Here is a 19,580-nt window from a genome sequence, read left to right as displayed (position 1 = left end):
ATGTGGCTTGACCTGCTGGAGGACAGACGGGAATTTACCACCATAAAGTTCATTAATAATATCAGAAGTTACCAATTATATCTCCCTAAAAACTTATGAACATTTGAATCAAAAATGCAGACTTCACAGATCATCAACTTTATAATATGATGACACTATAAGGAAGGAAATAGGTCTTGATCATCTAAATGCCCACATAAGTAAAGAACCTCTATTTTCCAGTCCTTTACCTACAAATACCTCCATAAATCTAAACCTTACCAAATCCTGTACAAAAAAAAAAAAAAAAAAAAAAAAAAAAAAAAAAAACCTCAAAGAAAAAGGCCTAAATACTATTAACCTTCTTTCATCCTCCAAACAAGTTATTTGGTATACCGATGGATTGTCAGATCCATTGGTATAACACCATCATGATTAACGGAGGGGCTCTCCTACTCCCGAAAGGTGAAAAACTTTCGAAAAAAGTTGCATCTGGGAGAACTACTTCCAATTTTACCAGCGAATAAATGGTATGCAAGAAATAAATCATTCAAAGGTTATTTAAAATGATCATCATCTCAACAATCAGAGGGAATTATAATTTACAGTGATTCAAGATCAGCTATGGAGGCAATCAAAAATGGCAATACCAAGCTCACACAAGACATCCATAAACTCTTAAACCAACTAAAGTGTTTGGAAAAACGTTGCATTTTACAATGGATTCCTGCTCATGTAGACAATGATTACAATGAGGAAGTTGATAAATTAGCAAAAGAAGCCAGAGAACTCAACCAAGAAACTGGCTTGATAATTCTTGCTGATTCCACTAAAATCAGGGATACACCACCAAATTCCTGAAATCAATGTTGACAGAAAGACCTCCACCATGATAGCAAGACTCCGAACAGGACATATTAGAGGAATGAAGATCAATATGGATGATACGAGAACATATAGAAACTGCAATAACTGCCCTAATACTGAACTGACACCCACTCACATTTTTACCTGTCCAGCAATTACAGCAGCCTTGCAAGAAATAGACCCTAATCCCGAACAACAGCTCTATATGAACAAAATCATTGCCAAAGCAGTTCAAGGAGTGCATGGAAATATCTAAGACTCTTCAAAGGACAAGATGACAACAACAACAAAACCTCATCACATGTCTCTCTGGCTGAATCAATGTTTTCTTCAGGGCTTGCCACTGAATCTCCAAGGTTTGGTTGCTGTTCTTAAGCTCTTTCATTTTTTCTTCAATAGTGTGTGTGTGTGTGTGTGTGTGTATTTGAGTCTACAGTTCACATCTGAGAACTGCTCTACTTTTATTCGCTTTAAAAATTTCTTACATGTTCTTCTTTTCAATATTATCCATCTCAAGACTAAATGGAGATCACTTCCAATTTCAAATCCTCTATACAGTTCAGTGTCCTGCAGCAGGGAGAAAAAATCACTATCAATAATAACATAGTCAATGAGACTTTTCTTATTCCTTGCCTCTTCTCTCCATCTGAATTTGTGCACATTTTTATGTTGGAAGATTGTGTTAGTAATAACCAGTCCATGTCCTGACCAGAAATCCAACAGGTATTTGCCATTATTATTAGCTTTGTTCTTTCCTTCAAATTTTCCCAAAACATTTCTCTATGCCTGACAATAATTTCTTACTCTGCAATTTAGATCTCCAACAAGGAACAACGTTTCCTTTTCATTGTGTTAGTCGCTTTCTCTAAAGCCTCAAAAAATTCCTCAGCTTCTACCTCAGTAGAGCCTCCTGAGGGACCATAGGCACAAATAAGTCTCATTGTCCAGTCCCCATTCTGATATTTGTTCACATTAGTGGATATTTGCCTATAATTTTTATTTTCATTAGTGGTTTAAATGTGGCCTCAGTGTTGTATTTTTGTAGTGTATTGTCCATTCTTTTGGATAATTCATGTGTGTATGCGTGTGTAGGGGATAGCAATTTTTGGTTGTAATCATTTTTCCTATTATTTCAAATTCATTTTTCAGAGCCTGCTCATCAGAGTAAATTGTGAAGGCTCTGTTTTTTAGAATGCTAATAACACCTAGTTTCTCTGTAGGGTGGTGGTGGTGATGGTATGAGTCTCTGTGTATTGAATGACCTGTGTGTGTGTGTTGCTTTTTGGTAGGCAGTGGAAGATAGACGGCCTGAAGGAAGACACATAAGTATCGAGAAAAGGTAGCTTCAGTGGTGAATTGAATACATCTGCGTTGCTTGTTTAGGTGGCTGAGGAAACTGCCATTTAGCTGTTTTTTTATACGGAACATTTCAAATGTTTCATATAAAAGTTAGCTATGGGAGGCAAAAGTGGAAAGCCCATGGCTGTAACTTTTTTTGTAGGCAGATATGGTTTTGCAACATGAAATAAGTGGACTGAAGGATATGGGAAAAGAGGTCTATGATGTCAGGAGGAAATCTGTCATATAAGAGAAGAACTGTATCGGTGATTGGGACATTTGTGAAAAGGGCAGTAATGTCAAAGCTTACTAATAAATCTTCATTGTTGACTAATGTTTTTAATTTTATAAAGGTGCTGTGCATTTTTTATAAGAGGGGAATGACATACTAATTCCTTAAATGCTGATGCTATTTTCTTGGCTAGGTGATAAAGGTGTTGACTCCTTCCAGTATCAGCGAAAGTCATATGTTATTTTTATGTATTTTTGCAAGGTCATAAATTCTGGGGGAGCAGGCATAGCACAGAATCAACTTTTTAACTACTTTTGTCAGCCATGTAGTTACTGACTTAAGCAATTCTGTGTTCTGTTGAGTAATAGTTAACTGACTGGTATGTGTTAGTGCCAAATATCAAATGGTTAACTTTTCTAGGTATGCTGTTGGGTTAAGAATGACAGTAGAATTACCTTATTATATCTTGATTCCTTTTAAGTGATGGTATGGCTACTATTTCTTCTTTTGTAAGATTGTGTGTGCTTTAAATGTGATGATTTCTAACTGTATTTTCTCTACTATATTGGCAGGAAGGGATTTAATGCCTCTCTCTATGCAATGACTAAAATCTAAATAAAATAAAAATCCTTAATTTTAATTAAAGTTAATTCTTAAACATGGTAGTGTGTCTCCACAATTATGTTTCTTTTTAATATGATATTAATTTTAATCCTTAGTTAAATGGTGATCATATTTCAAATTCTTCAGGATATATGTATACTTATATCTATCACTCTTTCACTTTTTTTTCCTAGTAACTATTTCAACTCTTTCATATCTTTTCCCATTCCATACTCGTGTTGCCCAAACAACCAACTTTTTCACTTCCTGTCTTTGCATTCTAACAGTATCACTAACACTTTCAACCATCATGCAACTACAAGCACCGTTAGCATCCATGAGTGATATAATGCATGGAATTTTAAAAGAATGATGGCTTAAAGTCAAGGACTGAACTGTAAATGTTTCTTCAAGGTTAATTAATGTATGAAATTTAGCAATTTTCTCAATGTAAATAGCTATTTTAAGCTCTGATGATGATGGACATATATACTTACTGGCAAAATACACTGCCACTGTAATTTAGTCTTTGTCATTAAATACTAAGTTTAAAACACCCATCTGTTATGTGTGGGTATGCACATATATCACTCTTACACAGTCATAAATCTTACAGTACACTGTTGTGTGTGACACTGGTTAAAACGAATGAAACCTAGTAATGCAGAGAAGAGCAAAATGGTATAAAAGAAAGTGAGAAGCAACTTCTATGTTTGCAATGGACTAGGAATGGATTGAACAGCTGCTACTTGTGTTATAGGCTTAGAGGAAGGCAGAAGGAAATGATCAGAGAACTCGCTGAACAGTATCCATGGAAATAAATACTCATAGGCTTAGAGGAGGGCAGAAAGAAATGATCAGAGAACTTGCTGATACAGTATCCATGGAAATAAATACTCAAAAAACAAAGCAGAAATAGGTAATTTGTCAGATAGTGAACAGTGAGTTTCTCTATCTGAGAGAGAGAGAGTAATCAGTTAGCTGATATATCCTCTTGAGTTTTAGTGAGGTTTTCTTGTTGCATTATCCAAAATCTGAAGGTAGCACTCTAAGGATGGACAGATTTAATATTTGTACAGACATTGTCATCTTGGATAGTAAGATACCTTGAGTGAAAAAAACACCAGGGTTTTTTTTTTTTTTTTTTTTTGAGACTGTGGATGTAATGGGTTTGTCCAAGAAATGAGGTGTTACATAATAATAATAATAATAAAATGCTAGAAATAAATATTAGCTGAAGAGAGATCTCATCTTGCTTTTTGCAAGGAAGAAAAAAGGACTGTATTTTGAAACAGTGAAATGGAGTTTAAATTGTACTTTAATTAAAATGTGTTTAAGCATATAGTGATATTTGATAATTTGTTCTTTTTATCTCTGAGATATAATTTTAACTGGCATCATAGGTTTCATTGGCAATATACTGTATGGTAATTTATCAGATAAATATCATTTATAAGGAATTTTTAGTGATTTTCAGAAGATTCTTTCATAATTTCTACTGAAACTATGAAAGGTTCATTTCTTAGGTATAATGACTGTTCAAGAAATCTAATCCAGACTGAAAGAAACTGAAGCATTATTCAATAACCAAACAATTTAAATATTTTTTTTTAGATTCAACTGGTGAATGCTCAGAAACTTTTTAAAGAATATTAATTAACTAATTATTACTTTTACACATGCTTATACATATTTATTTTAAAGGAACAAGCAAAAATATACCTTACTTTTATATTTTGAAGATTGTGGTTTTCTAGATAAAGAACAAGATGTCTGAAGCATGGATTTTGTTCGGCCTTTTACATTTTCTTTTATAATGTTCTTTTCATTAGACATTTTGGTCTTTGTTAGGTCTTGTTGCTGTTGCTGCTGCTGTAGTTCAAGTCTCCTTTGCATAACTTTCAACATGGCAGGAGTAGGATTGTCTAATGAACTATCATGTGGCTCACTAATAGAGTCTTTAGATTTAGCCGAAAGCAGTCCAGGTGCTGCAGATGCTACTCTCCTCACTTTAAGACGTGGTGATGCTGTTCCAGCATCGGCAGAAGGCATTTTTTGCAACACTTTTTTCCCTTTAACACTTGCACTAGTTTTGCAGATAAGTCTTTTCAAATTCTGATAAAAATAAAATAAACAAATAAATAATCATTTTAGTAACACTTTCTGTAAATGAATATAAGAATACAATTAAGCTTATTTTACATAAACAACATAAGTTCACTCCAGTATGCTTGAAAATTTGTTTTCCAAAATGGTACATATTGTAGATTTTGTTGGTAAAAAAAACATATTTTACCTGTAGAAAATTTATTTCAGCAACATCACCTGCAACCATGACACCAATCTGGCCTAATATATTTTTTAAGGAAATTAACAATGTATTGGTTAATAAATAAACTTATTTACTTACTATCCTATGTTTTGCTGAGGTCAAATTGGCATTATCAGGGAAAAACACTTGTATTAGACACATGCAGGCAAAATTCAGAAACAAAGATGAAGAAACCTTTGAGAGAGAGAGAGATACAGGAGACCTAGAGTCCAATGATTATGCCAACTACTGGCTTCAGTTGGGAGTTCTTGGGCCAACTGAATAGGGGTTGATGAGGGTTTCCCATTTGAGGGGGGAGTCTGATGCAGCCATATTTGTTTAGGTTGGGGGTAGTTGGTAAGAGCTGACAGCCAATTCCAAAAAAAGTTTCTTGAACTTTAATTTACTTCAGTGGAGTAAGGTGGCTTTTCTCCAATGGATTCTGTGCCAAATATCGAAGGCATCATTGTCTGCTAATCCTGAGCGGCCATAGTGATGAAATCTGATGTAATCTTGGTACTCTGTTATACAGATGTTGGCTGTCCTGCCTGTTTGTCCATAATAAGACAGGTTGCAGCTGCAGGGTACCTGGTAAACTCTCCAGAGGTTGTAGCTGGTCTTTGGGGGAGCAGATAACAGCTCTAGCTTTTTGTGCGTCATATTGGAGGTTTAATGGAATATTTTCAGCACTGGGAAAGAATTAAAACTAATTTTAATGTTTCCAATATTTTGTCCCAGTCACTGAGACATCTTCAGGGATTACAAATAACTTTTGTAACAACACACTCAAATACAATACAATACAAAGTGAAACAGGATGACTCTAATAAGATCTGATAGGACTTTCAGATCTTATTAGATCTGAAAGTCCTATCTAGGTGGTGCGCCCTCCATGCACCCTCTTTTTTGAATTTACAGTGGTGGATCATGATGGTTTTTCACCAGGATATCCTCTGGGTTGTATCCAAAACATGCAAGGGCCCGATTGAGCATAGACATGATTGCAGATGTATGATCTGTGTTCTTCTAAGCAGATGTTCACTGATCTGCCTGTCTGAAGTAAGCCAGTTTGCAGGAACAGGGTACTTTATACACTCCAGGCAATGAGAGAGGAGAGAGATGATTTTTGGTAGAATGGATAAGGAAAGCAAGTTTCCAGTGTGGTTTAAAAGCTATGTGGAGGTTGTAATTTTTTGAGGACCTGGACCTAGCTATTTTTTCTATGTGCCATGAATGTAGGGTATGGCGATGGCATTCTTGAAGTCCTTCTGAAGAGATGGTGGAGGGAATGGGGTAGGAACTGATTACTTTTTTATTCTGGAATCGCTGTAGCTATTGGAAAGGAATGTGTTGTGTATGTGGTTGAGTTTGGTTGAAAGGAAGGTTCCACTGGAACAAAGCTTGTGGGTTCCATTGGTTAGTTTTAATAATGCCATGTTGTTGAGAGGGGTGGTGGTGGTGGTGGGAGGGTTTGTGAATGCATTTGCCTGTGTGAGTAGGTTTTCTATATATAGAGAAGGAAAGGTTACCATTAGGAAGGCATGTTACTAAGGTGTCCAGGAAGGGTAAACTATTGTTACTGTATTTTTCAATAGATAACGCGCACCCCAACATTTTCATCACCCCCTTTTGATGTATAGATAATATGCATGCACCAACTAGTGGTAGAGTTAGGAAGTACAGACAGAGGATGGAGGAATTCTTTAAAAGCACGTGTGTTGCTAGTAGCAGTGATCGAATTTTTAAATCAGAAATTTTACAATTTTCACATTATTGGGGAGCACTGTAGTCCGCGCGGTTAGCCTAGTGGTTATGCACTTCGCAACCATATGCCTGGTTGCGAAAGTAGTGTTTGTGAATGGCAAAAGGATGAAACAGTCCTGAAATGTTTACATACAAGGAAACATGCTATGAGGTTTAGAAGGTGCTTGTGGCCAACCATAGAAAAAAAACTGTTTGATTGGGTTGTTAGTGAAAGAGCTAAAGGTATGAGAATATCTACTGTCTATGTGTTGCAGGAATCAAAAAGAATTGTGCAAAATGATAATATAAAGGATTTTAAGGCTTACCCATCTTGGGTTTTTGGATTTATGAAGAGAAATAATTTAAGTGTGCGCCCCTCCACTAGTGTTGGACAAAATTTGGCGTGCGACTGGGAAGGAAAAGTAGCTAAATTTCATTTGTTTCTGAGAGAAAACTTGCCTGGGGTTGATGCTTGTCACTTTGGGAATATGGATGAGGTTCCCGTAAGTTTTGACATGCCTAGTTCTAGGACTGTGAATCTGAAAGGAGCAAAAGAGGTTTCAGTTGCTACAACAGGGCACGAAAGGTCTAACTTTACTGTGGTTCTCTGCATAACTGCAGATGGTTCCAAACTGCCACTGATGGTGATTTTCAAAAGAAAGACTGTTCAAAAGATATTATTGTTACTGCTAATGATAAAGATTGGATAAATTCCAAGGTTATGAAATTTTGATTGGAGAATGTGTGGCGAAAGAGAAAAATGGCATTTTTCAACCCAAAATATTTGTTAGTGTTGGATTCATGTAGGGCACACACGACAGCAGAAATTAAAACAATTGTAAGTATTCCAAATTGACCGCCATTCCAGGTGGTTTAACAAAAAAACTCCAACCCCTTGATTTTGCAGTAAATAAACCATTCAAAGACAATTTGCGGGCTAAGCGGGAAGACTGGATGATGAATGGCATCCATGAATATAACAAAACAGGGCAGATGAAAAGAACGTCATATAAAGATATAGTTACGTGGATTGTAGAAAGTTGGGCTGCTGTCAGTGAAAACTGTGTTAGAAATGGTTTCATGGGAATACGGTGGTGTCCAGTGACAATGATTATGAAGCTGAAGAAATACCGTTAAATTGCGTTAAAACGAAATTTTTAGCGAAATGAATTGATTCTTTCAATATTGAGTCTGATGAAGAATTTTTTGGATTTGAATAGTGTAATGTTCAATAAATATTAAGTAATACTTCTACCTTAGTTTTGTTATTACATTTGATTTACCTCTGAAATGTATACTGCGCATGTTCATTTTTAACGAATTTAAACTTTTTTGTATAGATAACATGTGCATTATCTATCAAAAAATACGCTATTTTCCTTTTCCATCATAAACTGGATTCTAGGATGTAGGCTATTGAGGTGTCTGAGCGATGAGGCCAAATAGAGAACACATGATCTACATATCTTAGCCAGATAGAAGGTTTGAGAAAGGAATGAGTCTATGGCTTGTTTTTCAAAATTTTCCATGCACAAATTGAAAAAAAAAAAAAAAAAAAAAAAAAAAAAAAAAAAAAAAAAAAAAAAGGGTGGGGGTGGGTGGAACCCATAGCAGTTCCCTCTATCTGTTTGTAAATTTTGTTCTTCCAAGAAAAATAACCAGAATTGATGGCAAAGGAAAAGAGCTTTAAGATATCAAAAGGAAAGACGTTTTTTAAGAGTGTTAAGGTGTAATTTAGGGGAATATTGGTAAACAATGAGGTGATGTCAAAGCTTACCAATATGTCTGTATTATTTAAAGTTAGATTTTCAGTTAAGGTTTGAGAGTGGGTATAGTTTTTTTTACATAGGATATGGTAAGACCAGTGAAGGGGAAGTCAGAGAGTTAGCCAGCTGCTTTGACAGTTTGTGGCAAGGTGCATCAGTGATATCTACTATAGGTCTTAGGGGGAAATTATGTTTGTGGATTTTCAGTAAACGGTATATTTGTGTGTGTGTGTGGGGGGGGGGGGGGGAATGAGAACTGAAAGGTTTGAGTTTTTTTGTAATGTCAGGTGGCCAGGAGGAGGATACTTTTTTTAGTAAGTTTTTTAATTTTAGTTTTTGTGGGATTGTGTTCTAGAGGGGGACGTAGGTAGTCCGATCTCTGAGAATAATCTTCATTTTTCAATTATATTCTGTGGCATTATCCTTATTCGCTCTGGTGATGACGATACTTTTTTTCGTTCTGTAATTTTCTGAGGGTGGATTCTAAAAGCAGTCTTTCTTTTTTAGAATCTGCAGTGGCACTCAGAAATCAACCAAATTTAAATAAATACGGTTGCATAAAACTTACCAAAATTTCACTTAGTATTCTATTGTATTTGAGTATGTCGTTACAAAAGTTATTTGTAATTCCTGAAGATGCGTCGGTAGCTGAGACAAAATACTGGAAGCATTAATTTTAATGCTTCCAGTATTTAATCCTTTCTCAGTGCTGAATATATTCCATTAAACCTCGAACATGACCTCACAGCACTTAAGCCTTAGCACACAGAGTTTTTTTTTTGTGGTTTATAAATGGTCTCAAGATTGTGCTTTTTTAATATCTTGGCCACCTTTTCTGAGATGCCACAGATACAGGGGGATGGCGATAGATTTGCTGTAATCTATGTTTGGAAGGGGGGGGGGAGGGTTCTGTAGACTTTACCTGTGTGTGTGTGTGTAGGTTTTCTATAAACTTTGAAGGTCAGGGATCCATTTGGTTTTCTTGTAACTAGGATGTCTAGGAAGGGTAGACTATTGCTACTTTCTCTTTCTATATGAATTGGATCATTGGATGTTCAAATGGGAAAGGAAAGTGTGTGTAAGGTGTGTCCGAGCCACATGGCCAAATTGCAAGGAAAATTCTACAAACCAATGGAGGGTACAGCCATGGACTCTACCAGCTAACTTTTTCATGGAGACACTCAAAAAGAATGCCCTAAATTGCTTCCCATTAAACGAATTTATAAACCACACAAAATGCTAGCAGCCCTCATCAACCCCCCCCCCCCCCCCAAAGAGCAGCTAAAACCTCTGGATTTACCTGGTACCCTGCAACTTTTCTTATTATGGACAAACAGGAAGAACAGCCAACATCTGAATAACAGAGCACCAAAATTACATCCGATTTCACCACTACGGCTGCTCAGGATTAGCAGATAGCATGCCCTGGAGACTTTGCACAGAATCCTTTGAAAAAAAGCCACCTTACTCCACCAAAGTAAATTCAAGTTTGAGAGACTTTTATTGGAATCAGATGCAGCCCTTACCAACTACTCCAACCTAAGTAAAACTCTCCTCATATGGAAAAATCCTCATCCTCAGATAGTCAACCTAACAATCAAGAACAACCTTCAATCGAAGCCAATAGGGGGCATAATTGTAGGACTCTAGGTCTCCTGTATCTCTCCAGTTTCTTCATCTTTGTTACTGAAGTTGGCTGTGTGCACAAGTCTAATACGAGTATATTTTCCCTGATGATGCCGATTGGTCTTCAGCAAAATATAGGATAGTAAGTAAATAAGTTTATTTATTAACCAATATGTTAATAAATAATTTTCTTAAAAAATATATGATGCTGGAGAATCAACATATAAGCCTAAACAGAATCCTTTGGAAAAAAGATTCTGTTTTCGCTTTTATATGGTTTTTACACATTGGTGTCACTAGCATGACACAAATATATAAAAACAAGAAAGAAAAATTTGTTAAAATATTTCTATTAAGTGTCAATGAGAATTTATTAACTTTTCTTATTTCAGGTGAATAATACTGATCTGATAGCTTTCAATTTAAAAGAATTGGTTCGAGTAGATGAAATGATGAATGAGGATACTCCCTATATGGCAACAAAAAGGTGTCAGCTGATTTTTTTTTTCTTTCTTTTTTTCATGGCCTGTTCATCAGGGATCCGAGTTACGTACAAATCCAGCTTAAAGATGTTCTCAGGAATGTATCTTGTTTGTAACCCGGGGACTGCCTGTATTATTATTCTTATTAGAGAAGCAACAATGACTAAGGCAGTACATACTTCTGAGCAAAAAATAATGTTATACATTAAGCTATTATTTTCAGAAGTTTACAATAAATGCTGATGGTAACAGTTATCATGTGTGAAAGATGAGCTAATAAATTAGTTAACCCAATCTTTATAATTCTGGCATTTATTGTTGAATTGATTCAGCAGAATTATTCTTTGAACAAGTAGAAAATGTTAGAGATTATGAAAAATGGACAAGTACACAGTCATTATTGACTGTTTGCACAAAATTGTAAGGAAAGGCAAAAAATGTCATTCATAACTCCCCACTGTTGAGTGAATACAATTATATTCTTTTTAAGAGACTACTAAGTGTCCAATATTCTGAAGTAAGTAAAGCAGGCCTTTGAACAATGCTAGGATAGGATATATAAGGCAAGATATGATACATTCCTAATACTGTCATTACTGAAGAAAGCCAGCAAAGATCCCCAACAGAACAAATTCAAAAAAAGCCAACCGAGATGGTTGGGACACCAACTTAGACATTCACCTTCACTTATGTTCAGTATTTTGCTCTCTACAGGTCAACTAATGGACAAAATGGATTGTAGTACTACTACTACTACTACCACCAGTATTTCATGTGGCAATGACTTTGAAGTCATCTGGTGTAAGGTAGAATCTAACAAGATCAATTACATAGAGGGGTGTTGTTATAGACCTGGTGGATCGGTTGCTAGTGATGAAGAAATGCATCATCAAATAGAAGATAAGAGCAATAAGAGTAATCATAATGGGAGACTTTAATTATACAAATATTGATTGGGTAGCAGTAGAATCTTATGAGAAGAATGAAAATGCATTTATTGAGCTGTTGGGACAACTTCCTCAAGCAGCATGTGACACAAGGAACTCTAGGTCAAAGAGTGTTAGATTTGATTACAGTGTCAGAGGGCATTTTGGTTAAAGACATAACTATTCTGCTTCCGGTTGGTGATAGTGATCATGCAGTACTCACTTGGGAAGTGGTAAGTTTATGAATGTTCCATTCAGAAAAAGTTAGATGCTGAACTACAAAGCAGGAAATAATGACAAACTGAGGAGTATACTGAGTTCACTGGAATGGGTTCGGTTGCTGGATGGAAAGAATATTGACAGTGCATGGGAAACATTTAAACAACACTTTAATGATGCAATATCAGAGTGTGTCCCGAGAGTTCGAAGAATAAATAGGGTAGGAGTCAAATGGATGAGTAATCTTATTAAGCAAGAGATTCGTAAGAAAAGGATGATGTGGAAGGAATACCGTGTGCATTATGAAAATTATAAGCAGCAGGCTAGAATAGTCACAACTATGGTATAGAAAGCAAAGTCTGAGTGTGAAAAGAAACTGGCTCTGCGTGCTAAAGACAACCCACAAGAATTCTATTGATATGCTGCAAGTAAAAGAAAGAATAACTCTTCTAAATGCAGATAGCGTGAGGTTGCAGATGCAGAAGAGGTTGTTCAACTAATGAATGCCCATTTCGGTAAAAGCTATCAACCTGGTATGCACAACATTGAGCTCACCGCTACCTCTTCACTGGATGAAGAAACTCAGATGTATGAGAATTAGGTATTAGAGCTGTTGCAAAAATTGAATAAGAATTCATCTATAGGGACAAGTTATGAATCAACAATATTTTGTTTCATAACTTGAAGTTCCAAGGGCACCCTAACAGGAGGGATCTTGCTTGGAGGTACTTTAATTGGAGATCCAATCTGTGACATCTGTTACCGATTGAAAACAGTAGAACATACATTCTATAGCTGCCCTGCGTATTTGGAACAGCTTATGTAATGTGTTGGGCATTCCATTACTCACAACAAAACAGGTTTTTTTTTTTTTTTTTTTGGTAATACCCATCACCTGTCAGCAATGGGAAGAGAATTTTGATTTTTATAATTAATGAATTAAAATACCATTTATGGAAGGTTAGAAAGAAACATGGATTTGAAAACCTTCAATATGACATCCAAATGCTTTATATTGTCTTGTGGAAATTTTATTGTTCAGTCAGGCGATTTTTGTATTTAGAAAGAAGCATTCTAGGAGATATCTAATTTATGACTACTGTAGATGATGTAGACCACTCACATTATGCAATATTCACTAGAGAGAGAGAGAGAGAGAGAGATAAAATTCTGTCTATTCTTGCTATGAGTTTTTAAATAGTTCGATCCTCTTAATTCAATGTGGTCTTATAGTCAATTGCAGGGCTGACTGGAGAGCAATCTCATGCAGAGAAGGCCAACTCAAGGCAGTTAACCCAGATGGGGCTAACCACCTGGGTATCAGTCATCTTTGTGCTTTAGTTTCGATTGGTCTTTTGGTTGTTCATCTATATGAGATTGATGAAAAAGGAAAACTGATAGCATTTGGCTATATGATGATATAAAAGGGCTGAGGCCTTTTCTCTATCTCTCACACTATCTATTTGTCTTTTCTTTCTCCTAATACTACCAGGCTCTCTTGCACCCCTATACTAACTACTCTAGGCCTATGATGAGCAACCCTTTACTTTTTCACCTCAATAAAGATCAAAACTGGTCTGAGTAGTGGCCCTTCCCATAATGCATAGCATTATACATGTCCGTAAGGATATGTGTTTTGCATTATGGGATACTAAGGCAAGTGATGCGTAGTCATTAGCTTCTTCATACGAGTTGCCCCAGTCTTGAAAATACTTCAGGTGCAAACTTTATTTGCTTACACTTGGATAAAGGATTAAACCAAGAATATAATTTCTTGGCATCTTTAATTTATAGTATAAAAAAGTTTCAACTGTTGGAAGTTTTTTCACTTGAAAAAACTTCCAACGATTTCTATGAAAAGTTTTGCAAAAACTATTCCAAATTTATCACTTGCATTCAGTGGCAGATGGTGACAAAAGAAACAGGTGAGGCCAGGGGTCAAAAACAATTTTTTTTTATATTTATATAGTAGTTCTATTATTGATTTATAGTTATTATTTCTATTATAATAATGTTTAGTCAGACTCCAGTGATGCATTGAGCTATTAATTTTTTTAAAATTGGAAAAACGAGAAACATTTTTCCAATAAACTATCGATTTTGTATATAGTTAAAATATATTGTTTATGGACATAATAAAAATTCATCATCATCATCATCATCAAATTCCTGCAATGTACCCTCAAGGGGTGTACAGGATATGACAGTACTACATAATAAAAATTTAAACTTTAAAATAAATTATAACAAAAAACGACAACAATAATTAAACACACTAAAAACAATACAACAGAACAACAACGAGTATAAATAATAAGACAATGAAAGAATCGCACGCTATTTACGTACAAACACAGTGATTGGGCTAGACTAAACGGGCCCCAAGATAAGCGTTGCGCCTGGTAAACAAACATGATCGCTACTGCACGTACCTCATACATGCCCTGTGTTCTACACGTATAAAATAGGGCCAGCCACGGCTGGCCCTATTTTATACGTGGCAATATTTTACAATATTGCCACAATATTTGTGGCAATATTATACAATATTGCCACAAAACTCTACAGTAATTTTTTTTATTAAACAATAAAACAGATCAACAATGAGAATAAATAATAAGACAATGAAAGAATTTCACGCCATTTACGTACAAACGCAGTGATTGGGCCAGACTAAACGGGCCCCAAAATAAGCGTTGTGCCCGGTAAACAAACACGATTGCTAGTGCACATGGTTCACAATCAAAGAATCGCGTGCTATGTACGTACGTGCAACACAGTGACTGGGCCAGACTAAAGTGGCTCCAAGATAAGCATTGCATCCGGTAACAAATACGTAAACAATTGCTAGTGTACGTGCTCATACATGCCCTGTGTTCTACACGTATAAAATAGGGCCAACCATGGCTGGCCACAGAGACCGTACTAAGTCTCATTATACAATATTGCCGCAAAATACTACAGTATTTTTTTTTATTAATCAATAAAACGTGTTGGAAATAGATCAAAAAATAATAATTACAAGAAACATATTTTTTAAAACTGCAATTATTGGGCTACTTATAGAAATATAGGTGGGGCCCAGCCCCTATAGACGAGCCGTCCCTGCTTGCATTAATGACGTAAACAGATGTTTTATTTATGGCATAGCTAATGTACATAAATGTGTTATCTATGAGAAATACTTCTTTCTCAACTTTCCAAGTTTTAATCTCCACTATCAATGAACAAATTCTGCACATTCCATCACTGGCTAAGAAGTAAGCTAATTACCATTGTCTGCTGTGTATCTATTTTATGTTGCCATTTCAGAGTTATTATATCGTGGTATGACTTAGTGCTTTATAAGATAAAATGATGCATGAGTATCCAATCCTATCCTCTCACTTGTACTTTGTTACAATGAAATCATTGATAACTGAACAAAACAGGTATTTCTAAACATCATCATTACCCAATAGATGTGATAAATAGGAAGTATACAAAAAAACCATTTATGAAATAAAACAAAATTAGCATTATGTAAATAGAACAGACAATCAACTTGATACTTTCTGATTTTTTTTTTTTATTCATAACTAAAAATTTTCACTCATCATGAATGAGTAGATGAGTGCATTTTTCAAACATTGCACATAATTATAGTTAACTTGCTTTCTACAACTGACTATTAACATAAAATTTTGGATATAGAAAAAAGCGGGAATTAAATAGTTAACACGAACAATAATCTAACAGTTTTACTATCAAATTATACTATCTATTTATATTATAAAATGGTTAAAAGAGAACTTTACTGCAATTATTTTGGGATTTGATCACCTGATCTGGCTTTCTGAATTATATAGTCAGAGAAAAACTTTTATAATGCTGCATTTCATACATTTTTTCAAATACACTCCAGCTAACTTTCCACATTTCATGTTTCTGATAGCTTTTTTCCCTGCATCTTTTCTACAACTGTTCTACCACTTGTTTTCATTCATAGTAATTACTTCAGACCTCTAGAATATTCCTATCTTAAGTTTATGAACAACTATTTCCAAGCTTAAGGTAGCATAAAAAAACATTTTGATGTGAATTTAAGCCAAAATTAATTTCATATCATATTACCCCTTCTTTCATTTCCTCACCTCCAACAAAACTAGCTAAATTACAGACAGTAGAAACAAGTAACTGAACAAAGACTGAAGACCACAAATACGGCAGTTCTGATAACAAAAATTATAGGGAGGGATGGTGAAGTTAGTATATCAATGGCAAAACAATATTTAAAGTGAAAAAGATGACATAAACCGAGAGAAAAGGAAAAAGGTTTAATAGTATCACACGACTAGTTTCGGCTTTTTACAGCCTTCTTCAGGTGTTTTTATAAAAAAAGAAAAAAAACTTTAAACATTGAAGATAAAAACTGTGAACAGCACAGGAAAGTCGCTATACATCTGGATAAAACTGACCTGTTCTTCTGAAAAACCTAAAATTTCAATGTATAGAAAACCTACACACACCAATAGATATCTCCACAGTCAGTCCCATCATTTCTCTCATCAGAAACTGGGAATTATTTCTACTTTTGGACATAGAGCTCGCTCTCTTCTTGACGACCCAGATGAACTTCGTAAAGAAATCAATTTTTTTAGATCTCCTTTCAGACTGAATTGTTATTCTCAAAAAATTACTAAAAAATACCTTTTTAATCCTCCTAATCGCCATATTGAAGAAATGAATAATGTTAAAGGCAATATATCTATAACATACATAAGCTCAGTCTCTCAAAAATTAGCCAAGGTTCTCAAAAAATATAATATTAAAACTTTATTTACTCTGCTTTCTAAGATCCGTTCTCTAGTGAGCCGTCCAAAGCCTAGCCATCACAATCTAAAATATCTCGGTGTGACTGCGACATTCCATACTTTGGCCAGATGGAAAAGTCTATTGAACTGCATATGGAGGAGCACAGGAGGGACATCGCTTACAAGAGAACACATGCCAGTGCTTAATCCAGCCATATCCTTTTTTCGGTCAATTCTGATGATGAAAACCATAGTCATACAATCCTTTGGGATAGATCTAACAACATTTTCTATTGTCATGACAAATTGGAGAGAAAAATTGTAGAATCTAGAGAAATCATCCTCAACCCTGTACATTTAAATAATAATTTAAGTTACAACCTCCCAGACTGTCATTCTGCTGTGATCAAATACTGGAACTCACGAGATGCTATATGCACACACTCACCCAACAATATGGCCAACGAAGGAACAGCTTTGAATACGTTAACTACAACGTTTTCACGTTAAATATGTATAGTGACTTTCCTGTACTGTTCACAGTTTTTATCTTCAATGTTTAATGTTTTTTCTTTTTTTTATAAAAACACCTGAAGAAGGCTGTAAAAAGCCAAAACTAGTCGTGTGATACTATTAAACCTTTTTTCCTTTTCTCTCAGTTTATGTCATTCAATTCTTTTAAAAAATATGCTTAACAACCGAGTAAATGAATCTCAATGCATATATATATAAAATCAAACTGTAAAGATAGTGTAGTGATGCATTTCAAATGCTTTTTCAATTATATTAGGGACCTAATATACTATTTAAATTTAGTTGAATCATGCATTTCAATTTTTATTATTTTTTTTTTTTGAAATCACACATTTTAAATAAGGGATCTAATAACAAATAAAAGACCAGTTCGAAACAACAACAACCTAGTAATAGCATCTGAACTGCGTGACTTTCATGGGACTGACACTGAATGATCCATTTAACAGCAAAAAGAAATCTTTATAATTCTAAATGACAAAAATTATATAATATAATAAATGAAAACTAAAGAATTCTCTCACTTTTTTTTTTTTTTTAAATGCTAATGAATTATTATTACATACCTTACTAGGTAATGAGCTTTTCACACGGCAGGAACTTCCTTGGTTTGTGTATACAAGTTTGCCATCATCTTTGTAGCCAGCTTCTTTTAGTGATGATTTTAAAATATGACGAAGCTTGTTATAGTCTGGTTCCTCATCAAAACCCAGTTCACTAACAAACTTCAGATAACGAGATATACCCACTATAAGATAATCAATAAAAGAAATAAAAAGGTGAAACAAATGGATAGTTATAGCTAAATGCTTAATCAATAGATAACATACTAATGCTCACCTGGAAACTGCTTTGAAGGAAAACATTTTCCCATTAGAAGGGCAATATTTGACATATACCTGGAAAACAAAGAGCATATTAAAATTTTATATATAAAATTTACACAGTATAATAAGCTAGTACTTAGGTTTTTATAGACAAGGGTGCAGAAATTAAATTATGTAATTTGTCTATCTGCCTGAAACTTCCACAAGGTAGATGACTTTCATCACCTGGTGAGACACTAATGCCTTGTTGAATGGCAGCATGAAGTTTTTCCTCTTTAGAGTAAGGACTCCAATTTCTGTTCACTCCTTTTCTTCTTACATGAAATGTGGGTGATGGTCCTGATGTGAATACTCTACATACTTTAACAGTGAACTTGGGAGTAAGCACTACCACCATTTGACATCCAGCAATAAAGTGGTTTCCACAAGCAAGCCACCGAATAGTACATGGAACCAAATATGTGGTTCTACGTGCTATTCTACTACTGTTTACTCTGCCAGGTTGTGTCTGGAAGGATCCCCAAAATAGCAGCTTGCAGGTGGAACTTTCAATACCATACATGGATTGAGGCCTAAATTGTCCAAATATTCTAGCATGAAAGAAAGACAGCATAAAAAATCTCCCACAGAAAAAACATTCAAAAAATAAAATAGATAAAAAACAACAACAACAAAACACTGTTGTAAAAACATTTGCTTAGACTTTATCAACTTATTTATCTCGCATAAATTTTCCACAATATCTCATATATATGATACATTCTATAAGCGTGGAAGATGTGTTTCTGTCAATTCTAATATATCATGCCCAAGATTATCAGACCAGGAATCTCCTTTATACAATCTGCTCTTATTTCGTTGATTTCATTTGCTGTCTTTACCTCTCTCCTAATTACCTATTTCTGAAAGTTAATCACAGTCTAATCACAAACAGTGAAACAATCTTCCTTGGAGATTTCAACATCCAAAATTTCGACTGATTCCACTTCTCTAATTGGAATGGCCAAGATGAAAGAGAAGCCAAATTGTTTGCTTTTAGTAATGATGTAAGGAAGATTTCAGATAATCCCCATCATTCTTCCAACACTGCACACCTTTTCATAACCAGCTCTCACTCTAAATACAGTTGACATTAGCTCTCATCTAGGCAAAATGACCATAACCTTGTGTGTGTCTTTTTCTTTACACATGTCATATATATATATATAATACTAATGCTTCCTTCATCAGTTCAGTTGCCGGAATTTATATACATCTGAATTCTTTTAAAAGCATGATTATTGAAAATGATGTATTAGAGATACAACCAATATACCAACACATATTTCATCTAA

General features: G+C 34.9%; 1 protein-coding gene across 2 annotated transcripts in view; it reads right to left on the bottom strand.

Moving 5' to 3' along the window:
- Positions 1-19,580, bottom strand: part of LOC150102617 (serine/threonine-protein kinase VRK1-like) — a 254,789-nt gene that overhangs the window by 31,808 nt on the left and 203,401 nt on the right. For both annotated transcript variants that reach the window (XM_090398681.1, XM_090398682.1), the window contains exons 10-12: positions 18,260-18,318; positions 17,986-18,167; positions 4,747-5,134 (exon numbers count right to left, since the gene is read on the bottom strand). In XM_090398681.1, the coding sequence (XP_090254807.1) occupies positions 4,747-5,134; positions 17,986-18,167; positions 18,260-18,318 (629 nt within the window). The remainder of the gene's footprint in view (positions 1-4,746; positions 5,135-17,985; positions 18,168-18,259; positions 18,319-19,580) is intronic.

The sequence above is a fragment of the Typopeltis vanoorti genome, chromosome 10 (assembly GCF_054136105.1).
Source record: "Typopeltis vanoorti isolate ZY-2024b chromosome 10, IOZ_Tvanoo_1.0, whole genome shotgun sequence".
Taxonomy (NCBI): Eukaryota; Metazoa; Arthropoda; class Arachnida; order Uropygi; family Thelyphonidae; genus Typopeltis; species Typopeltis vanoorti.
This window is presented reverse-complemented; position numbering and strand designations above follow the sequence as displayed.